Genomic DNA, 24,744 nt, shown 5'->3' on the forward strand with positions numbered 1-24,744 from the left:
TCTACACATATTCAACAGGAACATTAATTATAAACTCCAAAACTGGCTGAACTGTACATGTTAGAGTAAGCCACCACTGAAAAGGATTTTAGATATTTACATTGATATATTATTGTACAGTATACAAAAGTAATTAAAAATGCAAATCAAGTGTTACGTTATAATGTAAAAACTGCTAAATTTAAATCAGTGTTATGCTCAGACTACATTATGTGCTATTAAGACCTCATCTGGAGTACTGTGTCCAGTTCTGTGTACCATTATACAATGACATTGCAGCACTGATAAACTACCTTGATAAAAAGTTAGGATTGTTCCAAAAATAACAGTTTGAGAAAAGGGCCAGGAGATAATATGATAGAAATAAAATGAAAAGTAATCAAAGCAGTACAACTGGTCTATTACTAGAAAGTCAAAAATAACAAAAAGACAAAACCAAAACTAAAAGTTGATCTTAGATAATGTTAGCAAAAATGGTCACAACCAAGGGATCAAAACAAGTGAGGATAAAAGGGAAAATAAAATAGCAAACAATTTTTTTTGTAATTTATTAAGAACTTGGACATTGACTGAGTACCACCACTGCAAAATTCTTTCAATTAAATATTAAGGATTAATTAGTGAACTGTTTTCTTCCAGACACTGGTAGAAATGAGTACATTCAAGATAGAAACCAGGATGCACATTGTTTGCACAAAGAGTTGTGGACACAGAAAAAAATAGTGTCATGTACTGTAGTTAAAACAGAAATATTGCCAACTTTTAAAAAAAATATCTGAGTGAGATTTAGAGACAACTTAGGTATTGAGCATGATAGACTTAATGGTCTTCTGTTATTTATCAGTCTTCTTATGTTCTTATGTATATTGATTAATCCACATTTTGTGTGCCCTGAAGAACAGTATTAAGGACTATAAAGCAAATTTTAGTGAAGTAATTAGGCTATATACATTAAGTGAGCTATGTTGTTGCTTTTACAGGTTCAAAGTTGAACAAAAAATTGATTTAAAAAATCAGTTACCTAAACTTGGAGTTAGAAAAATTTTTGAGGAAGGGGCAAATCTTGCATTTCTTAATGGTAAGTGTGGCAAAGAATTTTATTCTCTTCCCTATGTAGCAGGAAGTCCCCATTTTTAAATACAACTTGTCCATAACATAAACATTTTGTTTAGACATACTGGAACTAGAGTGCACCTCATATTCCTGACATTTTTGTAGATTAATTAATTTCCTATACCATATTTTCCTGGCATTAACTAACTGAAATCTTTGCCTGTCTAAGAAGACTAGAACTGGAAACAGCTTTGCACATAACAAAAAAAATTGCAAGTACTGTACATTTGGTGGTGTTTAGTAATAATGTGGTTGTCACTCTTTTCATGTTATGACCATATTCCTCTTAAAAGGTAAGTTTTTTTTTTAAAGTCAGTTGTTTCTTACACAATCATTGTACATATTAGTTTGCCAAATAAAATTTCTTTCTAAAGCCAAGCATATTTTATACATAAAAAAAAAATAGCTAGCCCGTTATCACCCTTTATAATGCAAGTGATGGGTTCCCGGAGTCCTGTTGTAAAGAAAACCCTTAAAACTTACCAAATGTGTCAATGTCCAACCATCCATCCATCCATCCTCTTCCTATTATCCGAGGTTGGGTCGCGGGGGCAGCAGCTTGAGCAGAGAGGCCCAGACTTTCCTCTCCCTGGCCACTTCTTCTAGCTCTTCCTGGAGTATCCCAAGGCATTCCCAGGCCAGCCGGGAGACATAGTCCCTCCAGCGTGTCCTGGGTCTTCCCCGGGGCCTCCTCCCGGTTGGAAGTGCCCGGAACACCTCACTAGGGAGGCGTCCAGGAGGTATCCTGATCAGATGCCCAAGCCACCTCGTCTGACTCCTCTCGATGCGGAGGAGCAGCAGCTCTACTCTGAGCCCCTCCCGGATGACTAAGCTTCTCACCCTATCTTTAAGGGAAAGCCCAGACACCCTGCGGAGTAAACTCATTTCAGCCGCTTGTATTCGCAATCTCATTCTTTTGGTCACTACCCATAGCTCATGACCATAGGTGAGGGTAGGAACGTAGATCGACTGGTAAATTGAGAGCTTTGCCTTACGGCTCAGCTCCTTTTTCACCACGACAGACCGATGCAGAGCCCGCATCACTGTGGACTCGGCACCGATCTGCCTGTCGATCTCACACTCCATTCTTCCCTCACTCGTGAACAAGACCTCGAGATACTTGAACTCCTCCACTTGAGGCAGGATCTCCCTCCCAACCCTAAGAGGGCACTCCACTCTTTTCCGGCTGAGGACCATGGTCTCGGATTTGGAGGTGCTGATTCCCATCCCAGCCGCTTCACACTCAGCTGCGAATCGATTCAGAGAGAGCTGAAGATCACGGCCTGATGAAGTAAACAGGACAACATCATCTGCAAAAAGCAGTGACACTATCCTGAGTCCAACAAACCGGACCCCCTCAACACCCTGGCTGTGCCTAGAAATTCTGTCCATAAAAGTTATGAACAGAATCGATGACAAAGGGCAGCCCTGGCGGAGTCCAACTCTCACTGGAAACGGGCTCGACTTACTGCCGGCAATGCGGACCAAGCTCTGACACCGGTTGTACGGGGACCAAACAGCTCTTATCAGGGGGTCCGGTACCCCATACTTTCGGAGCACCCCCGACAGGATTCCCCGAGGGACACGGTCGAATGCCTTTTCCAAGTCCACAAAACACATGTAGACTGGTTGGGCAAACTCCCATGCACCCTCCAGGATTCTGCTAAGGGTGTAGAGCTGGTCCACTGTTCTGCAACCAGGATGAAAACCACATTGTTCCTCCTGAATCCGAGGTTTGACTATCCGATGGACCCTTCTCTCCAGAAACCCCGAATAGACTTTTCCAGGGAGGCTGAGGAGTGTGATCCCTCTGTAGTTGGAACGCACCCTCCGGTCCCCCTTCTTAAAGAGGGGGACCACCACCCCGGTCTGCCAACCCAGAGACGTGTCAACCAAGACAGTCCTACAACATCCAGCCTTGAGGAACTCCGGGCGTATCTCATCCACCCCCGAGGCCCTGCCACCAAGGAGTTTTTTGACCACCTCGGTGACCTCAGTCCCAGAGATGGAGGAGCCCACCTCCGAGTCCCCAGGCTCTGCTTCCTCATTGGAAGGCATGTTAGTGGGATTGAGGAGGTCTTCGAAGTACTCCCCCCACCGACTTACAACGTCCCGAGTCAAGGTCAGCAGTGCACCATCCCCACCATATACGGTGTTGACACTGCACTGCTTCCCCCTCCTGAGATGCCGGACAGTGGACCAGAATCTCCTCGAAGCCATCTGAAAGTCTTTCTCCATGGCCTCCCCAAACTCCTCCCATGCCCGAGTTTTTGCCTCAGCAACCAACGAAGCCGCATTCCGCTTGGCCTGTCGGTGCCTATTAACTACCTCCAGAGTCCCACAGGACAAAAGGGCCCAGTAGGTCTCCTTCTTTAGCTTGACGGCATCCCTCACCGCCAGGGTCTACCAACGGGTTTGGCGATTGCACTGACCACCTTACGGCCACAGCTCCGGTCAGCCGCCTCAACAAAAGAGGCACGGAACATGGATCATTCGTACTCAATGTCCCACCTCCCACGGGACGTGGTCGAAGTTCTGCCAGAGGTGGGAGTTGAAGCTACGTCTGACAGGGGACTCTGCTAGATGTTCCCAGCAGACCCTCACAACACGTTTGGGCCTACCGGGCCTGACTGGCATCCTCCCCCACCATCGAAGCCAACTCACCACCAGGTGGTGATCAGTTGACAGCTCTGCCCCTCTCTTCACCCAAGTATCCAAGACATGTGGCCGCAAGTCTAATGACATGACCACAAAATCAATCATTGAACTGAGGCCTAGGGTGTCCTGGTGCCAAGTGCACATATGAACACCCCTATGCTTGAACATCGTGTTTGTTATGGACAATCTGTGACGGGCACAGAAGTCCAATAACAAAACACCACTCGGGCTCAGATCGGGGGGGCCGTTTCTCCCAATCATGACCTTCCAGGTCTCACTGTCATTGCCCACATGAGCATTCAAGTCTCCCAGCAGTACGAGGGAGTCCCCAGAAGGTATGCCCTCTAGCACCCTCTCCAGGGACTCTAAAAAGGGTCGGTACTCCAAACTGCTGTTCAGCGCATATGCACAAACAACAGTTAGTACCTGTTCCCCCATCTGAAGCCGGAGGGAGGCTACCCTCTCGTCCACCGGGGGAAACCTCAATGTACAGGGTTCAAGTTGGGGGGCAATGAGTATGCCCACACCTGCTCAGCGCCTCTCACCGGTGGCAACTCCAGAGTAGGAGAGAGTCCAGCCCCTCTCAAGGAGATTGGTTCCAGAGTCCAAGCTGTGCATCGAGGTGAGCCCCATTATATCTAGCCGGAACCTCTCAACCTCATGCACTAGTTCAGGCTCCTTCCCCTTCAGAGAGGTGACATTCCACGTCCCAAGAGCCAGCTTCTGTAGCCGAGGATGAGACCACCAAGGTCCACGCCTTCGGCCACCACACAACCCACACTGCACCCGACCTCCTTGGCCCCTCCCATAGGTGGTGCGCCCATGGGAAGGGAGACCCACGTTGCCTCTTCGGGCTGTGCCTGACCGTGCCCAATGGGTGCAGGCACAGCCACCAGGCACTTGCCATCGAGCCCCCACCTCCAGGTCTGGCTCCAGAGGGGGGCCCCAGTGACCCGTGTCCAGGCAAGGGAAAACGGCGTGCAAATTTTTTGTTCATCTTATAAGGTCTATTGTTTTTTTTTACCACTGGCAATTGTGTCAATGTTTCAAGCCAAAAATGTAATCAAATATTTATCCACATGTTTTATCACACATATTTCAAATCAGCATATACATGTCATTTTAAGAAGGCAAACCATTGTTGTGAGATTCAGCCATTTTAAAAGGAAACTGACTGTGCATTTGTCACTTCACCAGCTTCCCTGTTTATCTTCCTCCATTGTACCATTTCAGTCTGATAGCTAGTCACTGGTATTATCTCTCTGGAGTCACCAATATGTTCTTAATCCTAAGCATGTTTTTTTTGTTTTTATCATTACTTTTTTTTTTATGTTTAACACAGGTTTCTTTGTGTACAACAGACCTAGGTTTTTATTTTGTGCTCCAAACACCAGAGATTTTCCCTATTCAAGGATGTGAACCTCATGCTATCTTCTTATGCTGTGTTGCTGTTTGTTCTGAAACATTTAAAACGGTGATTTACAATACGTGGCTCTCCTATTTCCTACAAATGCAGAATCAAGATAGGATTGGTTCCGCAATAGCCATTCTATGGCCTGTATCAATCCATTTGCCCAGTGTGCACGTAGACCTAAGTAAGTACTGTACATATACAGTGGCTTAGACTGTTTATCACCAAATCAGAATAAGAGCAGCAGAGGTAGCTAAATGTTAATTCACTATAGGAAGTGGACTGTTAAAAATGAACAAACAGAGCACTTGTATGTGTGTGTATGGTGGCTTGCAAAAAATAAATTGGCAGTGGTAAAAAAGTTAAATTTGGTAGCAAACATGGTTAATTTCTGACTGGACTAACCAATGTTGCATTTTTTTACTGAAAATACAAATACTAATCCATCTTTTGCAATGCTCTCACACTGTATTGTGGCTAGTATAAAGTGGTACTTTACATTATAAGACATTAAAAACTAACTTGTAAAATAGGAGAATCACCAACAGAGTACTGCAAATTTGGATGTGGAAAGCATTTGTTCTGTTATCAACATCTATAAAACTGATTCTGAATAAGAGAATGTATATGTGTCTTCTGAACAAAACTGAACAAAAGCTAAAAATTTTTCACAGATGCCAAGATGATAAAACCTTGTTTAACTAATATGGTAGAAGAAAGTTTTAAGTCACTGTAAAAAAGAAAATGGTGTTATAACTTTTGAGACAACTACCATTATTAGACGATAATTACAGTGAAAAGAGCAGTAGTTTTGATGAAGGTTGCCATCAACAGATGCTTTATACTTACTTGACTGCTCTGTCTTCTTGCACCATTAAAGAATGACAGAGGAATGGAGAGTGAGCCAGTGGGCAGCCCGCTGACAGGATAGAGCTTCTCTTTTACATATTCTACTGTATGTGGAGCAGAGAGAGGCTAAGTGGGTAGGTGGTTGGCAGGCAATTGGTACCTTTTCAAACTATTTACCAGATAACACTTTAACCCAACTGTCCAATGTGTTGGCAGTGTTATCCAGTAGGTTGCACAGCTTAATTAATTAACCTAGGATGAAAGAAAATGGGTACCATATTGGAAGAAGTATTCTTATATTTTCATGTGCCATACATATTATCTGCTCTATCTTCTTGCCTCTTACAGGCACTCCCTCTTCATTGTTCATCGGCCATAGAAGCATACCTCCTGTTTAAATACTGGTGAAGATGATGAAGTAGTTCTCTTGGTCCCCAAATGTTTTGATTTATTCTAAACATGGCAAATCTATACCATTTTGATTGAAATATATCACAAAAAGTTCCCTACCAATCCACATTCTGCAGTGAAAATAATATTTGTTTTTACTACACATAATTATTTGTACATTTTGTTTAGTGCATTCTCATAATGTGACAGTTTTACAGTATTTGAAGACTGAAGTTTCAAAGTAAGGCTGTTATACTCACTAATCATGGAGCCAGAAAGTGGCAATGTGTTGCATGTTTGGACAGCTCATGGAAGGCTAAATGTAACTGTACTCTGTACATATGACAGTACTGACCCTATATTAAATAATGTTTGAAAAATTGAGCATGTCTACAAATGAATTTAATTTTTTTTTTTTAGATTCTTCTGGAAACAGTCAAAATATGTACATTGGAAAGGCAGTTCAGAAGTCATTTTTTGAGGTCACAGAAGAAGGCGCAGAAGGAGCTTCTGCTTCAGGTATTACCATGTTTTAATACTATTTTAATAAAAACTATCCAGGGTGAATACAATTCTTACAAAAATGTCATTTTGCTGTCCTAGCAGTAATTGATAAAAAAAACTGTTCCAGTGTGGTGCTGAGGTGTCATCCAATGCACGTGGGTCCCAATCCAGCTGGTTTGTCATGTTGTGGGTACGGCAACAGGCTTTAAAATCAGCACGTGCCCCCAATCTTATACCAATGTGCAACTCCTGTACGATACTGTTTTATGATTTGTAAATATACAAAGGTAAACATCTTATTGAATCTAACTGTTTTCATTGGCTTCTGTTTTAGCATAAACTTAAAACAATTCAGTCTGGGATCTCTGGTACTTTTCAAGTTATTCTGTGAAGAGCAGTACTGGTGTTTAATATAATCCTTCTATATAAAAGCGGTCGGGATTGTCCTTCCGTCCTGTGAGTGCTACGCAGGCGCGGAGTTTCATACACGCCCCGTCCATTTTGCAATGCACGATGGGATTTGTAGTTTCGTTTTTCCAGGTAAAAGATGATTTTCTACTCCAGACTGTGCGAGTAGCACGGAGTTTTACACACGCCCTGTCCATTTTGCAATGCACGATGGGATTTATAGTTTCGTTTTTCCAGGTAAAAGATGATTTTCTACTCCAGACTGTGCAATATCTTCGTCTTCTTTCTTACTATATAAAAGTGGTTGGGATTGTCCTTCCGTCCTGTGAGTGGAAAGCGTAGCGGTATTCCGCTTATCACAGACTTACTACTTGCAGCTTGCGGTACGAAGCGACATGATGTGAGCAGAGTTCTGGTGCTCCCATCGTTCCCCTTCTTTTGTGCACGATGCGCTGGAAAAATAGACACAATTATGTCTCTGGAAATAATTAATGCTGATGGAGTACAAATGCCTCACCACGTAGTAAATATCAGGGGGGTTCAAAAGGGCGACCTCAATATAGAAAAAAAGTTTAAATTTCATCACAAAAATAACAGAAACTACGAGTATTAAAGTAATACCACTCAAATGCAATATAACCAAATTAATGAGTTTGTATAAAATATCAAATTGATCTACATATTGAATTGCCTTAAGAAGTGGTCAACTTAAAAGGTGGGTGAGCCTAGTATATTAATAATTTGCTTAATTAAATTCAAGCAAAGTAAAACATCATAATTGTAAGATGAAACAAATGAGAGAACCTAGATGAAATTATCATCTTCAAACATTAAAGACCAAAATGAGTGAAGTTAAATGAAGGGCTTGATGAATGATCTCAATGAGTTTCTTTTACTGGAAAACCTCAAGTTTGCAACACAGCTTTAAAATCTCAACTACAGATCCTTAAACACAACTTAAATCTAACATACTGTATGACAGAAAATGAACCAGCCATAACCTTTTATGACTGTAACTCTGAAATAAACATCCAAATGAATAAAATGTCATTGTACTCTCTAAAGGAAAGGACTAAGATATAACTACTAATGTGTCTATTACTATCAATGTGTGAAATTAGGTATTGTGTAGAATGCTTAGAAAATCTATAGAATGCTGAAAATGGGACATCAAAGTATGAAATGATTAAAATTTCAAACATTTCCTAGGCATTCTATGCAATGCCAAAAGACAAATTGGCTTGTCTTTCTTTATAATGCCTAGGTATTATATACAATGCATAAGGAAAATATATTGCACATTAAAGTAACACAGACATTTCATGCTTTGCCTAAAAATGTGTTCAATACAACACCTGATTTTCACACATTGCTGCTAACATGTCTACCACAAAGCTAGAATGCTTATATAAAAGCCAAAGAATTGAATAACAATTACAAAATAATAACCATATGAAATCTAAGTGCCAAAGAATTATCACATCACACAGAGGAAAAAAAGAGTAATTCAAAAGTGGAAACATAAGTGAAAGAATTTCTGGAAATAAATGAAAAAGATAGTCCACATTGTTATTTGGAAGAAGAAGAAGAATATGTTGTTAAATTTAACAACTTAGGCAAAGTTCAGGGATACCATAATGAGGGATGATCAGTTGGAATTCTCACCCTTTTCAGCATTTCAGTTCATTGTATATTCTCTTCTTTCACTGCTCTTTTATCAAGAACCTTGCCCACCAACTTACTGTAACATTTAGTGAGGTAATGGCTATATGATCTTGAGTAGAGTTACATTAATAGCCATAGTTAAAATGCTCCCAGAAGGTACAATAGGTTGATCAAACAAAACAAAAAAAGGCAAAATTAAGCCAACACATTTGAAGAAATCTTGGACGCATGCTGAGATAGCCAAATAGCCAGTTACTTCTGCGGGTTCATGTGGGTATTTAGACAACTGAACTGTGAAACTCTTGTACATCTTTTTAACCTTGGTGTATTTTGCATTATGCCAGTGCTCAGCTGTGCATGGTTGGTATCTCCATGGAATGTTAAGCACTGTTAGGCACCGTTCACTTAGTCAACTCTGTGGAGGAGCAGTGCATATAGATGTGCCATCGAATACTGGAGTTGCCAGTCAAGGGTATTATGGCAGATACTAACTGTGTCCACGTGCAACCTAGGTAACATTTTGTAATAATTTGTGTACGTTTTTTCATTATTGAACCTTTACAAACATTTACAATGGCTGTATAATTTTAACTTTAAATTTAGGCACTGCAAAAAATCTGTAACTGATGCAAAGTACGATTTATATGTTTGTTAATTACATATTAATGAAGGCTATTATAAAGTGTGACCAATACATGAATTATCACTTAAATAAATTATACATTTCTAGTTTAATAACTTATAACTATTTAAAAGTACACAATCAAATATTCTGCTAATGTTTGTCAATTACTTATTAAATTAAAGTTTATAATTTCTTTCTAAAATGTCACCTGCTCTGTATGCTGACTTTTGTGCTTCTAGGTACTTTAGTAAGTAAAGAAAAGTGTATAATGTTGGCATTTTGTAGTAGTAATAGTCCTGGAAATGTAAAGAGAATCGTTTTGTTTGTGAGTGTTCATCTGTAAGTTGCAAATATATTAGATAAAAATGCATAAACTCAGGTTTTAATGAGCATATGCAGAGGGTTCAATGAAAATGTTATTTTCTTTTATTGTAATCTTTGAAAGTTAGAAATGATTGCATTTTTTTTATGTTAAAGCAATATCTGAGATGGCTGAATTTCCTTAGACTTCAGACAGAACCGAATTTACTACTAATCCATGAGATAATCTATACTAATAAAAGGCAAAGCCCTCACTGACTCACTCACTCACTCACCTACTCATTACTAATTCTCCAACTTCCCGTGTAGGTAGAAGGCTGAAATTTGGCAGGCTTATTCCTTACAGCTTACTTACAAAAGTTAAGCAGGTTTCATTTCGAAATTCTACACGTAACGGTCAACAACGTCCGCCATGTTGAACTTTCTTATTTATGGCCCCATCTTCACGAAATTTGGTAGGTGGCTTCCCTGCGCTAACCAAAACCGATGTACGTACTTATTTCAGTGGTATGATGCCACTGTCGGCCGCCATATTGAAGTTTCCAATGTCACGAATTCTCCAACTTCCCGTGTAGGTAGAAGGCTGAAATTTGGCAGGCTCATTCCTTACAGATTACTTACAAAAGTTAAGCAGGTTACATTTCGAAATTCTACGCGTAACAGTCATAACGGTCAACAACATCCGCCATGTTGAACTTTCTTATTTATGGCCCCATCTTCACGTAATTTGGTAGGCGGCTTCCCTGCGCTAACCGAAACCAATATACATACTTATTTCGGTGGTATGATGCCACTGTCGGTCGCCATATTGAACTTTTCAACGGTTCAACTTTGTTATTTATGGGCCCATCTTCAAGAAATTTGATATGCGGGTTCCCAACGGTAACTGAATCCTACTTACATACATATATACGTCCATAGCCTGCAGCTCGGTCACCGTGTGAGGCGGCATTGGGTCCCCCATCCCAACGCCTCCCAGGTTGTTGGCTGCCTGCCTATATAAGGCCGTCCGTCGCTCCAGTCTCTACATTCCCTTCCTTGCTTCGCCACGGGATTCACGTCTCCCTGCTGATAACTACAGCCTTTTTATTTAATCCACGGCTTCTCCAGTGTTTTATTGTTCATTTATTATGATTATAGTTATTGTGTGGGTATTTTAGACTTACTTTACATTGTTCAGGTACCCATTTCCTTTATCATTCCAACCGTACCCCCATTAACATATCTATCGAGGTGATCACCATCGATCAAAGAACTATCACTTACCGAGTAGTTTCCATGCCCGGAGATGGCACCTACCTTTTCCGTTCTCTTTGTTACATATTGCACGGCCATATCAGGCTCACTCTTGATATCCGGAGGAACATTGTATCTTATGTATTGAATGACTGGGACAGGTACAGGGTGTGGACTGATGACGGTACAGGAGATAAATATACTACACAGGAGCACTATAAGAGTGAAATACTTAAGCCCTTCACCTCTGCATCTGCATGTGAGTTGATGGCTGCCGCTGAATTGTTCGGTTGTCGCTTTCAAGTGTACCGAAATGGACAAATATTTTACACCTTTCGACAACCGTCAATGCCTCTTAAACATCTTAGATTGACAGGTGACGATTTCAGTAGTGGACACTTTGATGTTTATGAATGTTTAAACTCTCAAAAGCTGGATGTGAAGTTATCGATGAAACCGGTTGTATACTTACAACGCTTGACAGATGCTGAATGTCTCTTCAACACAAGTCCTACAAATACTGTCGTAATTGAAACAAACCATGAAACTCAAACCGATTATGACAACAGTGGCATACAAAGAGATCCTTAACAAATAATTATTGGTATATTTTCCCTCAGTTTAAAAAGGTTTAATTTTCTTCTTAATAAAAGTTTTAAGGCAGTACTTCGCCGCTGCGAAGCGTGGGTATTTTGCTAGTTTATTATAAAGGGCACCACATCTGTATATATAAAATGTAAAATATAAAGTGTTGACTGACTGACTCACTCATCAAAAAAACATTATATCTTGTTTAATTTAAATAGAGAAATTTGGTGGTATTGTATATCTAGAGCAGTATGTATCTGCTATGGATAGACATGTCGATATCAGTATTTAGGGGTAAAATCTAACCTTCTAACAGAAAGATGAAATATTCCAAAATATAAAAAAATGATATGATTCATTTGATTGAAATCTGATGATGTTGTAGAAAAAAAGAAAATAATCTGACCTGTGTTTTTTTATTTGTTGATAATGATACTGTAGCGAGAGTATGCTATGCTAATATGCCATGTATATTAACAGCACAGTGTTGAGATGAAGCCTGGAGTGACTCCATGCCAGCCAACTATTTTATTCTTGCAGGTGTATGCAAAAGAATTTTGTTAGCAGAAGTGATGGACAGTATACACAAAGAGCAGCATTTACCAATAGTATAGACGAACCAGTGAAAAAGGAGAGGTTTCCTAGATAAGAAAAGAGATGGGATGACATATGTTGTGGAGAGTGTGTTGTGAAGCATAAGGAAGACAGTTTGGTGAAGCTCAAGGAAAATATGTTTACCAAGCACTGTAAAAACCAAAGTGTGGATGACAGATGCTGTGAGTATAAGTGAAAAGGAAAGGAGAGAAAACTAGAGGAGGAAGTGGCATCCTCGGGTCCAGGACAAGCTGGGATAAATCATATTTATACCCCAAAAACTTGTTACTTCTACTAATTACTCATTTCATTTTCAAAGAATACAGTTTCCTAAAAAATGTGCAATGTGTTTTACATAGATTAAATTACATGTATAATACTTTATATACAATACTATATATTTTTTTTTTTTCAGGAATGATTGCGCTTACTAGAATGTTAGTTTTGTATCCACAAGTAATGGCAGATCATCCTTTCATTTTCATTGTAAGAAACAGGAAAACAGGTGAGCAATAAAAGTTTTTAACTGTACCATGATATTGTATTTACCTTCACTGTGGACAATCATTAATTAAAAAAACCTTTCCCAATGAATATTATTATTATGGAAGTTTAGTATCCCTAATCCGAAATGTTGCAAAATCTGAAACGTTTTAAGCGCAGACATGATGCCACAAATGGAAAATTCAACACCAGGATTATCTTTTATAAAACTTGGCATGGATTTTAGTGTGATAATACACATATGCCAAATAAATTGTATGTGAATACATATCATATGTGCTGATTCAAAGCAGATTTATTTTTTCTAAGCAGGGTGCGTGTTGAGGGGAGTCCCCCATGAAGGATAAAGTGCCACAAAGCAGCGACACGTGAATGACAATCAAGTGGGGTCTGTGTCCTGTGACACAGAACTACTAAGCAACACAACACAGCTTTGTCCCCCGCGAAGCAACACAGTAATATTTGTGCTGCAGTTCAAAAGTGCTACATACCATTAAAATTGCAGATGACTTGTACATTATTAGAATGTCACTGCTTGAGGTTAACAAAAGCAGCTTCATTTGCTTGGTGCCCTTACTGCAATATGAGTTCATTTAGTCACTGCTGCAAATTTCCTTTTTATTTTGGCAAAAACATGCTGTGTTTTATGTACAGTATGTACTCAAACACCAAACAAAAACTGAATATAACACCTCATTGGTGTTCAAATAGCTTCCAGCACAGCAGGCATGATTGAGTGAAGGTTTGTTGACATATTCCCAGTTTCTGAGAAGTAACAAAAGGTAGCCAATATATATATTTTTTGGTGGGGATTGATTTGACTTGAACTTAGTTCTGTAAAATTTGACTTACTTATATGAAATGTTATTTGCCTTTAATACAATCAGTAAAATGTTAAAAAAGGTAGCCAATATAAATTGACAAAACCCCAAAAAAGTTCTTCAGTGCAAATATGCAAATATTCTCTTAAAAGATAACTAAAATACAGTCCCATCAATTCATCCTTTTTGAGGTTTAATTTGTTTCTCATGTCACAATACATTAAATTAATGGCTTGGTGATAAGAATTATTATATGCTAGAGTTGTCATTTAGTTAGCTAAGCTGTCTGCATTTCCTAACTTGATCAAGGGTGTCCCAAAATATCTCATTATGCATATGCAAATATTCCAAAATCTGAAATATCCAAAATACTTCTGGTTCTAAGCAGTTTGGATTAGGGATACTCAACCTGTAGAGCTTATTTTGTTTCTTTCCAGTTTAGTATGAAAGAATACTTAATATAATATACAGGGTATATAGTGTAATATTTTTATTTCTTGAAATATTTTTGATAAGACAGTAGGTGGCAGCATTGATCTATCTGTATTTATAAAACTTCACTAAATTGACTGAATGGATGTTATGGACCTACCCTTCTTAAACCTAACAGTTCTATCAGAAACACAAACTAAATGTGGTCTTTACATTCTTACAGTTAATCATCACAAAGTGATTTATAGAATACATGTTATTCTTAAAAAAAAATCATACATTAAAAATTACTACATCTCAACGTGGTGGTGTCAATCTTGGATCCTTGTGGGCCACCAGGGCTGCAAGTTGTAATTCCAGCCACTTTCTTAATTGGTAACTAATTACTGCTGCTAGGAGAATATACCTGTTTTGACTAAATATTCTTTGATTTGCTTTTTAAGATTTATAGTCCTTCGATTTTCTTTTTTCATTAAATAGCTGATGAACAATAATAAGATGGAATGTTGGGCAGTAGATCAAATGCTGAGTGATAATTGTGTGTGTCTTTTCTTGTTCTGTCTCAGATTTGTATAAACTAATGTGCCAGAGTTTCATAGTGTAAATGTTTTTATTTTTTGATAGTATGTTTAATAAATCCAATGTGTTAATGCAAGGTAGTAGTTCTATATTTTCACTACAAATGCAACACTGTTTCTGTTGGTAATTAATTAAAAGTCAGAATGTGACCTTTCAGAAAAGATTTAAAAACTTTTTCTTTTCAAAATCATAAAACAGAACTCTTAATCTATATTAATAAAAGGCAAAGCCCTCACTCACTCACTCACTCACTCACTCACTCACTCACTGACTCATCACTAATTCTCCAACTTCCCTGGAGAAGGCTGAAATTTGGCAGGTTGATTCCTTACAGCTTCCTTACAAAAGTTGGGCAGGTTTTATATCGAAATTCTACGCGTAATGGTCATAACTGGAAGCAGTTTTTCTCCATTTACTGTAATGGAGATGAGCTTCAACGCCGTGGGGGCGGAGTTTCGTGTGACATCATCACGCCTCCCACGTAATCACGCAGTACATAGAAAACCAGGAAGACCTCAAAAAAGCGCTCAAGAAAACATGCATTATATAATTGAGAAGGCAGCGAAACAATAAGAAGCGAGTTCTGCTACTTGAAACAAAGCACATGTAAACCTACACTTTAAATTAAGTTCATAGACAGGCTACGCTGGCGCTTGTAATTTAGTGCCTGCCCATATAAGGCCATCCGTCAGCGCAATCCAATAGCAAACTGCCACGGGTAAATATTCACGGGTGAAGGACTGTGCTTATGGAGAGGAAGATGAGATGGTCAGGGTGGTGTTTGACACAAACTCAGCGAAACTGCCAGAGAAAGTTTTAAGTGCCAGGACTAAGGTAACATTAAATAAAGCTATGGACATAGCACGAGATGGCACCAGCACAGCTGGGAACCTTCGATGCAAGTACACCGAGTGGCTCACGTGAACTGATGCAGTGCACAGATAAAAAGCAACAGTTCCAAAGAGCTGAACAAAACCAATTACACAATTGAAAAGGCAGCAAAAATATGAAGCGCCTGATAAGCATATTCATAAATGCAGCTACTGTGGAAACAAAGCACACGGTGGAAAAAGTCAATGTCCCGCTAAAGGAAGACAGCGAAAAAAAAAACCCGTGCATGCAGTTTGTCACATCACAGATAAAAAGGAAGACGAGCTGTTTATTGATGCAGTAAGGAACTAATCGATGAATGAAACCTCTTATCTTTACAACGATTGACAAACACGGAATGTAACTTGAACACATCGCATACAAATACGAGCCTGATTGAAAGAAATAATGATAATCAAATCCTTGATGACAGCAACATTCAATAACACTCACAAAACAATTACTGTATATTGACAATCATGTTACGCTATTTTTAAAATGTTCCCTTTTCTTTTCATAACTTCTACTTCTCCACTGCGATACACGGGTATATATATAAATGTATATCTATAGCCCGATCTACAATACATACTTTAGCATAGACAAGCGGTGGCGCAATTGTAGAGTCTTTCTCTAACGCCGACATTCGAGGTTCGATTCCCGAGAGGGATGTACTGACTATGTAGCGCGCTACCCGATTCATTTTACCTTCCCATCTCCTTGGTTTGGGACGATGAAAAATATTAGGTTAACGAGAATCATGTTACGCTATTTTTAAAATTTTCCCTTTCTTAGCACAAGCACAGTTGAGAAGCTTCGATGCATGTATCCATAACGCGCTAAAAATAACGATTTAATCACACTTTCAATTCCAAGCAAACGGAACTTTTGTCAATGCATGATTTCCTGGTACATCCATTACACTGATGCACACATCACAGCTACAAAAATGTTAGAGTCGGAATAAAGCGCTCCTACGACTGATCATTTCGACTACCCGAAAGTAAGCCTTGATAAAAGCATGGTTTTGTGCACACTGAAAAGCAAGCAAAATTAGATGCATTACAGAAAGCGGACTTTGTGGCTCTTACTGGGGATCATTGGACTTCCGTGACCGTTAGTAATTCTAAATACATCTAATTACAAAATGTTCAATGATCACACTGTTTTAGCCTAATGTACAAAATAATTTTGGCTAATGTTACTCAGAGTTTAAAGAGTAAGCTGGTCAAATTACCTTTTATGTTTCTGACTTATTTTTTAAGAAGAAAACTGCACTTTATGGTGAAATTTTGGTTATTATTATTTAAAGACAATACTATTCTGAAAATGTACTTAAAGTACTTAAACTACCACTTTATTTTTAAGTCTGCCCAATTTTAACCAGGGATGATATTTTTGTTTCTGTTTTGAATTCAAATGCAGTTTAAAAGCTTTTTTTCAGAAATTAAAACAGCTTCAGTTTACAATATTCATGTCCATGTCTATTATTTGATTCTGTCGCCCACTAAAACCGTTTTAAATAAAAAAAAAAACATTTGCATTTGGGGCAAATTTACGTGCGATTACATACCATTAATCAAGATTAATTCTTACACAGCCTCTAATTAATTGGATTAATTTTTTTAATCGAGTCCCACCCCTAATATATATATGTAGATATATATATGTAGATTTGTATATATATGTGTATATACAGTATATATGTAGATATGTATATGTTGTATATACAGTATGTATATATGTGTGTGTATATATACAGTATGTGTATATATATGTATATGTATATATATGTGTGTGTGTGTGTATATATATATATATATATATATATATATATATATATATATATATGCCAGCAACACTCATGACAATTACAAAACAATTACATTGTCAATCATGTTACGCTATTATTAAAATGTTTCCTTTTCTTTTACTTCTCGCTGCCAATCGCAGCTATATTTATATATATATATATATATATATATATATATATAAATAGATAGATATGACAACAACACTCATATCAATGACAAAACAATTACATTAACAATCATCTTACGTTATTTTTAAAATGTTTGCTTTTCTTTTTCATAACTTCTTTAACACACTACTTCTCCGCTGCGAAGCGCGGGTATTCTGCTAGTCTATACTAATAAAAGGCAAAGCCCTCACTAACTGACTGACTGACTCACTGACTCACTCATTCACTCACTCACTCACTGACTCATCACTAATTCTCCAACTTCCCATGTAGGTAGAAAGCTGAAATTTGGCAGGCTTATTCCTTACAGCTTACTTACAAAAGTTAAGCAGGTTTCATGTCGAAATTCTACACGTAACGGTCGATAACGGTCGACAACATCCGCCATGTTGAACTTTCTTATTTATGGCCCCATCTTCACGAAATTTGGTAGGCAGCTTCCCTGCGCTAACCGAAACCGATGTACTTACTTATTTCGATGGTATGATGCCACTGTCGGCCTCCATATTGAACTTTCCAACGTCACTAATTCTCCAACTTCCCGTGTAGGTAGAAGGCTGAAATTTAGCAGGCTCATTCCTTGCAGCTTACTTACAAAAGTTAAGCAGGTTTCATTTCGAAATTCTATGGGTAATGGACATAACGGTCAACAACGTCCGCCATGTTGAACTTTCTTATTTATGGCCCGATCTTCTCGAAATTTGATAGGCGGCTTCCCTGCACTAACCGAAACCAATGCACGTACTTGGGTTGGGTTCCCAACGCTAACTGAATCCTACTTACGTACATATATACGTCCATACCCTGCAGCTCGGTCACCGTGTGAGGCGGCGTTGGGTCCCACGTTGTTGGCTGCCTGCCTATATAAGACCGTCCGTCGCTCCGGTCTCTACATTCCCTTCCTTGCTTCGCCACGGGATTCACGCCTCCCTACTGATAACTACAGCCTTTTTGTTTAATCCACGGCTTTTCCGCTGTTTTATTGTTTGTTTATTACAATTATAGTTATTGTATAGGTATTTTAGACTTACTTTACATTGCTCAGGTACCCATTTCCTTTATCATTCCAACCCCCATTACCATGTCTATCGAGGTGATCACCATCAATCAAAGAACTGTCACTTGCCGAGTGGCTTCCATGCCCGGAGATGGCACCTACCTTTTCCATTCTCTTTGTTACATATTGCACGGCCATATCAGGCTCACTCTTGATATCCGGAGGAAAATTGTGTCTTATGTATTGAATGACTGGGACAGGTTCAAGGTGTGGACTGATGACGGTACAGGAGATGATTATATTACACAGGAGCACTATAAGAGTGAAATGCTTAAGCCCTTCACCTCTGCATCTGCATGTGAGTTGATGGCTGCCGCTGAATTGTTCGGTTGTTGCTTTCAAGTGTACCGAAATGGCCAAATATTTTACACCTTTCGACAACCGCCAACGCCTCTTAAACATCTTAGATTCACAGGTGACGATTTCAGTAGTGGACACTTTGATGTTTATGAATTTTGAAACTCTCAAAAGCTGGATGTGATTTTATCGTTGAAACCGGTTGTGTGCTTACAACGCTTGACAGATGCCGAATGTTACTTCAACACAACAAATCATGCAAATACTGTCGTAATTTAAACAAACCATGAAACTCAAACCGATTATGACAGCAGCAATCCAAGCTGCGAGATTTGAGACAAGATTACTGTTCAAATGGCCAACTGTAAGTTGCATGCTCAAGAGTAAGCTCAGCGCACAGCTTGGTCATGTTACAACCGGAGGGCCGAACTGACAACATGGTATACAAAGAGATCCTTAACAAATAATTATTGGCATATTTTCCCTCAGTTTAAAAAGGTTTAACTTTCTTCTTAATAAAAATTTTAATGCAGTACTTCGCCGCTGCGAAGCGCGGGTATTTTGCTAGTTTATAATAATATTTTGCTTTGAAAACACACCCAACATATTCTGGAGCCTGAAAACAGATATAATACTAATTGATATTCTGCACTATTTTAACGTTTTTTTCTGTTCATTGACCCCAAATTACATTGCAGTATCCTTGTCTGTTTCAACAACAGAGACCTATGGGGGCAATGTCATCATTTACAGAATAGATATGCTAATTATACAAACCTTGAAAGGAGTCATTTTTCCTCTGTCAGTCCAAGATATCATAACACGTTCCAGCAGTTTTGATGAAAAGTAACCAACTAACCTTGAATGGTAAGCAAGTTCATCACAGGGCACACTGATGCAGAAACTACCACAGTCACTCATACAAGATTAGAGTCGCTCAGATCTAATTATGCAGATCCAGATCATCTGGATGACTTTGATTTATGCGGGGACGAATCCAGTTTGGCACGAAGACGATTCTTCATGTCGTCAGTTCCCACACTTCTCGATGGTCCGGGATTTTTTGGGTGATTTTCTATGCAATAAACTTAATAAGTTATAGCGTAATGAAAATTGTATAATTAGATCTGGACCACCCTATATAATGTACAGTAATCCCTCCTCGATCGCGGGGGTTGTGTTCCAGACCCCCCCGCGATAGGTGAAAATCCGCGAAGTAGAAACCATATGTTTGTATGGTTATTCTTATATATTTTAAGCCCTTAAAAACTCTCCCACACTGTTAACATTATTAGAGCCCTCTAGACATGAAATAACACCCTTTAGTCAAACGTTTAAACTGTGCTCCATTACAAGACAGAGATGACAGTTCTTTCTCACAATTAAAAGAAAGCAAACATATCTTATCTTTAAAGGAGCGCCGTCAGGAGCAGAAAATGTCAAGAGAGAGCGCTCGCAAAGAAAAGCAAACAATCAAAAAATCAATACATGCTTTTAAGTATACAGAAGCACCCGATAAAGCGGCATTTTGTAGAAGAGCGTCCGTGTCCTCTGTGCAAACAGCCCCGCTGCTCACACCCCCTCCGTCAGGCAGAGAGAGTGAGAAAGATAGAGAGAGGCAAACAATCAAGCACCGCGCGGGAAGCATATCTTATATCATTGAGGAGTTTTAGTTAATATGTAATACATGCTCTGATTGGGTAGCTTTTAAGCCAACCGCCAATAGCATCCCTTGTATGAAATCAACTGGGCAATCAAACTGAGGAAGCATGTAACCTAAATTAAAAGACCCATTGTCCGCAGAAAGCGAACCAGCGAAAAATCCATGATATATATTTAGATATGCTTACATTTAAAATCCGCGATAGAGTGAAAGCGCGATATAGCAAGGGATTACTGTATACTTCTTTAGGCCAAGGAGGAAAACTTAAAGAAAACCTTACAGATACACAGTGAGGTCATGCCAAACAAAACTAAGCCTTGTTGTTTTTTAATTTTTTTTTTTTGCTTTTTTTATAACATTAAATCATTTGAAATGTTATAAAATGACAATAATTTCCTACGATTTTTGACTGTGTTCTTTTCTGTTACACAGGTGCTATTATTTTTATGGGAAGGATAATGAACCCCGAGATTAATGAAGTCAACATGCATGATTTTGATGCACTGTAAAAAAAGTTTGGTAAGCTGCTATTTAGTCTTTGGTGCATACTGCATATATTTGTTCCATTTCTTTAAGTTGTGCTTTTGTTACTATTAACTAGTTTGATAATTTAGTCACTGAGAATCAAACAGGCAGATTTGTTGTTTGTTTTCCCATTGATACAATATTTGTTGGTGCTTTTCAATTGGCTTTATTTTCTCACTTTTTTCACATGACTTGTATCAGTGTTTACATAGTATATTTTATTATTGTGTATAAACATCAGTATTTATTACCTATTGAATGTATTTAAAAATGAAAGCTTTGTAATCACAGCTATGAAATGTGTTTTTAATGTTAATTTAAATTCTAATTTGTTTTTTTTGTTTAAATGTGCAAAAGCACAAAGAAAGCTATTTTCACTTGCAACATGATGAAATCAAAGCTTGCTTGTATAATTTATAAGAGCAAAATAAAGTGAATGTGTCAACAGTTTTTGATCTCTTGTATTCTTTTTATAGTTGGTAAATAGATTTTATGAAAAACTTTCTGAAGTTTTTAAATATTCTTAGTAGCACTACAGAAGATTTTTAAAAATACCACAAACTGTATAGTACCAATCAAAGCAAGTTATTTCACTATTATTACAGTGTAAAGGGGATTATAAATAGAGAATTTAAAACTTAAGTTGAAGAATATTTTAAAATTAATTTAAATATTACATTCTGTCTTTTTGTGTACATTTTTACTTCTCATATGTTATTACATTTATGTTTTTTACCCTTCCTTGCTTCAAATTAAACAAGACCTGACTTTTGAAAACTTTGTTATTGTGATATGTTCAGGCCTAAGGCAGAAAACATTAAACCACAAGGTTGTCAGCTCAGTTCCCATCTCTGCCTTACTGGTTTGCTTTGTAAAAAGTGTATGTAAATAACTATAACGTATCCAAATCCTGTACGTCACCTTGGATAAAGGTGTCAGCCAAACATGAAGTAATCATTTTACCCATTTTTTTCCTCCTGAAAAACCAAAGATAATTTCAAAATGTTTTTATATTAATCTAAGAGGTTGTCATTTGTCATAAACAAACTGATTTGATTTTGAGTAATTGTTTTTAACTCATAGTATTCTATTGTACAGTGACCAGCATACTTAATGGGAGGTTGAAAATTGAAAGTACACCTTATGAAAAGGATTTAGTAGTTGTAATAGACTCTATGCTATCAACTTCTTGACAGTTTTCAGAAGCCATTAAAAAGGCTAACAGAATCTTAGGTCATTTAGTATGATGTGTGGAGTACAAGTCCAAGGAGGTTATGCACTGGTGAGGCCTCATCTGGAATACTGTCTGCAGTTTTGGTCTCCAAGCTACAAAAAGGACATAGCAGCGCTAGAAAAGGTCCAGAGAAGAGCGACTAGGCTGATTCCAGGGCTACAGGGGTTGAATTATGAGGAAAGATTAAAAGAGCTGAGCCTTTTCAGTTTAAGCTATAGAAGATTAAGAGGAGATGTGACTTGAGTCCATAAAATTATGAAGGGAATTAGCATAGTGAATCGAGACTGTTATTTTAAAATGATTTCATCAAGACACAGTTGGAAACTTGTTAAGGGTAAATTTCACATAAATATTAGGAGGTTTTCCTTTACACAGAGAACCATAGACACACGAAATAAGCTACCAAGTAGTGTGGTAGACAGTAAGACGTTAGGAACTTTCAAAACTGGACTATTTTTAGAAGAATTAAGTGGACAGGACTAGCAAGCTTTAGTTGGGCTGAATGGCCTGTTCTCTTCTAGATTGTTCTAATATTCTCTAATATATCAGTTGATCTATAGGAAATCCATTAAAACAGTGGCTGAGCAGCTTGTATCTTTTCACTCACACAATATCCATCTATCCATTTTCTACACCCAATTATTTTCTTATCAGAATTCCTGGAAGACATGGCAAGTTTTAATATCAGTATGCACAGGCATAAATTTGCTGTCTCAAAAGTGTATCATTGTTATATAGGAAAAATACATTGTTTTAACTGGCTTATTTTAATTATCCAAGGTTATTTTGTATTAAAAATATCTATTCCAAACCATATGCAGTTATAAAAATGTACAAAATATATATGTGCAAGTACAAAGATGCTCTGGTACATCTTGGTTTGCTTACATGAAAGGCATATCTAGCGCATTCATAATGGCTTTGTACAAAGTGCATAAAAGAAAGTGCTACTTTAAAAGATCAACTTTGAAATTACAAACAACTTGAATAACCCAAATATATTTTGTTGCAGTTAGAGAATCCTTGTGATGTTTCAGATATTTTCCCCAGATGTCACACTTTTCACACTGCTGGAAATGGTGGTATGAATTAAATTCCATCCACTATCGTTTCTGTTTTTACGAATGTTGTGGGTGACGTTATTTTCAATTTTCTTTAGGCCTCTTTTGTGGAAGTTGTCATTTCTTTCTTCAATCCTGTAAGTACAGAATTAGTATCATTATAATGATTATTAATAATGCAGCAAACATTTTTATCCACCCATTTTCAGTTTCGTTTTTTTCAAGGTCTCATGTGGCCAGTTGATATTTGTAAATGTGCTCTATTAACTTAATCACAATAAGAGAGAACAAGGAAAAATACTGCTTAATATTTCATCTTTAACTTGACATATCTGAGAATTTAAATAGGTTCACGTTAAACCTTTTTATATTTTGATACATCTATGTTGTCCTTTTCACATACAGTAGTGTAAAATAAAAATATTGACAAACAGAAGTAAAATTCATCAAGTTTTAATTCAGTTCATTTCAATTTACGTTTGTAAAGAGTTGTTGTAAAGCGCACTTACAAAGTTTTTCAAAAACAATAACAAAAATAATGAAACTGTACATCTTTTATATATATGACCACACAAATTAGGTTGAACATATAGTAAAACTGAGCAAATATCAAAACTCCCATTATTAGCATTCCTGCAGAGTCAAATCAGTTTGGATGACTTGGGCCAAGTGACCACTCACATTCTCCAGGGCATTCTGTAATATAGGGACATGTTCTGCGCATTCTAATATAAATAATAACTAATAAATCTTTGCATTCTTGAATGCAGAAAATTCCACTGCCTTCTTATTTATTCCCTTAAGACGGGCGTTCCTGCATGCCAATGTAGCAGTGGCATCAAGTTCCACAGCAAGATACAATGAAGAGAAGCAACAGTAGTTCATGATGATTGCACACTTGACAATGAGTGATTTAAATTAATAGTTAGTTGAATGTAGCATTGTTTTCTAAAACTATTCATCCATTTTCCAACCTGCATATCTAGTTCAGGGCTGTGGGGACCCAATGGCTATCCTACAGCTTCAGGCTAAAGTAGGAATCAATGAGGTGCCAGTCATTTGCAGGGCACACCCATGCGCACTCCTATCAGGGTCACATTTTAAAGTGCTTGTGTTTAGGATATGGAAGGAAAATGCACACTGATGTGAAAAACAACTGAACTGTACATGGCCAGAGGCAGGCTGATTTGAACCCAGAACTCTGGAGTTATGAGGCAGCAGCACTAACTGCTGTGCCTCCACATCTCTATGTTTTCTTTTACTTTTATTCAGACTGGCTATATTTTAGTGTAGTGGAGTAAAGTGTAGATGTTTTAGCTGCATGTGTATTTTACTGATAAATTGTTGGACTAATCAGC

The 24,744-nt window shown here is 38.0% G+C and overlaps 2 protein-coding genes across 5 annotated transcripts in view; one reads left to right on the plus strand and one right to left on the minus strand.

The window, feature by feature from the left end:
* serpini1 (serpin peptidase inhibitor, clade I (neuroserpin), member 1) overlaps positions 1 to 21,274 on the plus strand; it is a 40,228-nt gene extending 18,954 nt beyond the window's left edge. For all 3 annotated transcript variants that reach the window (XM_039756983.1, XM_039756992.1, XM_039756999.1), the window contains exons 6-9: positions 981 to 1,078; positions 6,842 to 6,940; positions 12,778 to 12,867; positions 20,999 to 21,274. In XM_039756983.1, coding sequence (XP_039612917.1) covers positions 981 to 1,078; positions 6,842 to 6,940; positions 12,778 to 12,867; positions 20,999 to 21,075 — 364 coding nt within the window. In that variant the 3' untranslated portion in view covers positions 21,076 to 21,274. The remainder of the gene's footprint in view (positions 1 to 980; positions 1,079 to 6,841; positions 6,941 to 12,777; positions 12,868 to 20,998) is intronic.
* A 1,532-nt stretch (positions 21,275 to 22,806) lies between these two features.
* Positions 22,807 to 24,744, minus strand: part of LOC120531525 (transient receptor potential cation channel subfamily V member 6-like) — a 50,561-nt gene continuing 48,623 nt past the window's right edge. For both annotated transcript variants that reach the window (XM_039757023.1, XM_039757013.1), the window contains one exon: positions 22,807 to 23,521. In XM_039757023.1, the coding sequence (XP_039612957.1) occupies positions 23,359 to 23,521 (163 nt within the window). In that variant the 3' untranslated portion in view covers positions 22,807 to 23,358. The remainder of the gene's footprint in view (positions 23,522 to 24,744) is intronic.

This window comes from Polypterus senegalus, chromosome 1, assembly GCF_016835505.1.
Source record: "Polypterus senegalus isolate Bchr_013 chromosome 1, ASM1683550v1, whole genome shotgun sequence".
Lineage (NCBI taxonomy): Eukaryota > Metazoa > Chordata > Cladistia > Polypteriformes > Polypteridae > Polypterus > Polypterus senegalus.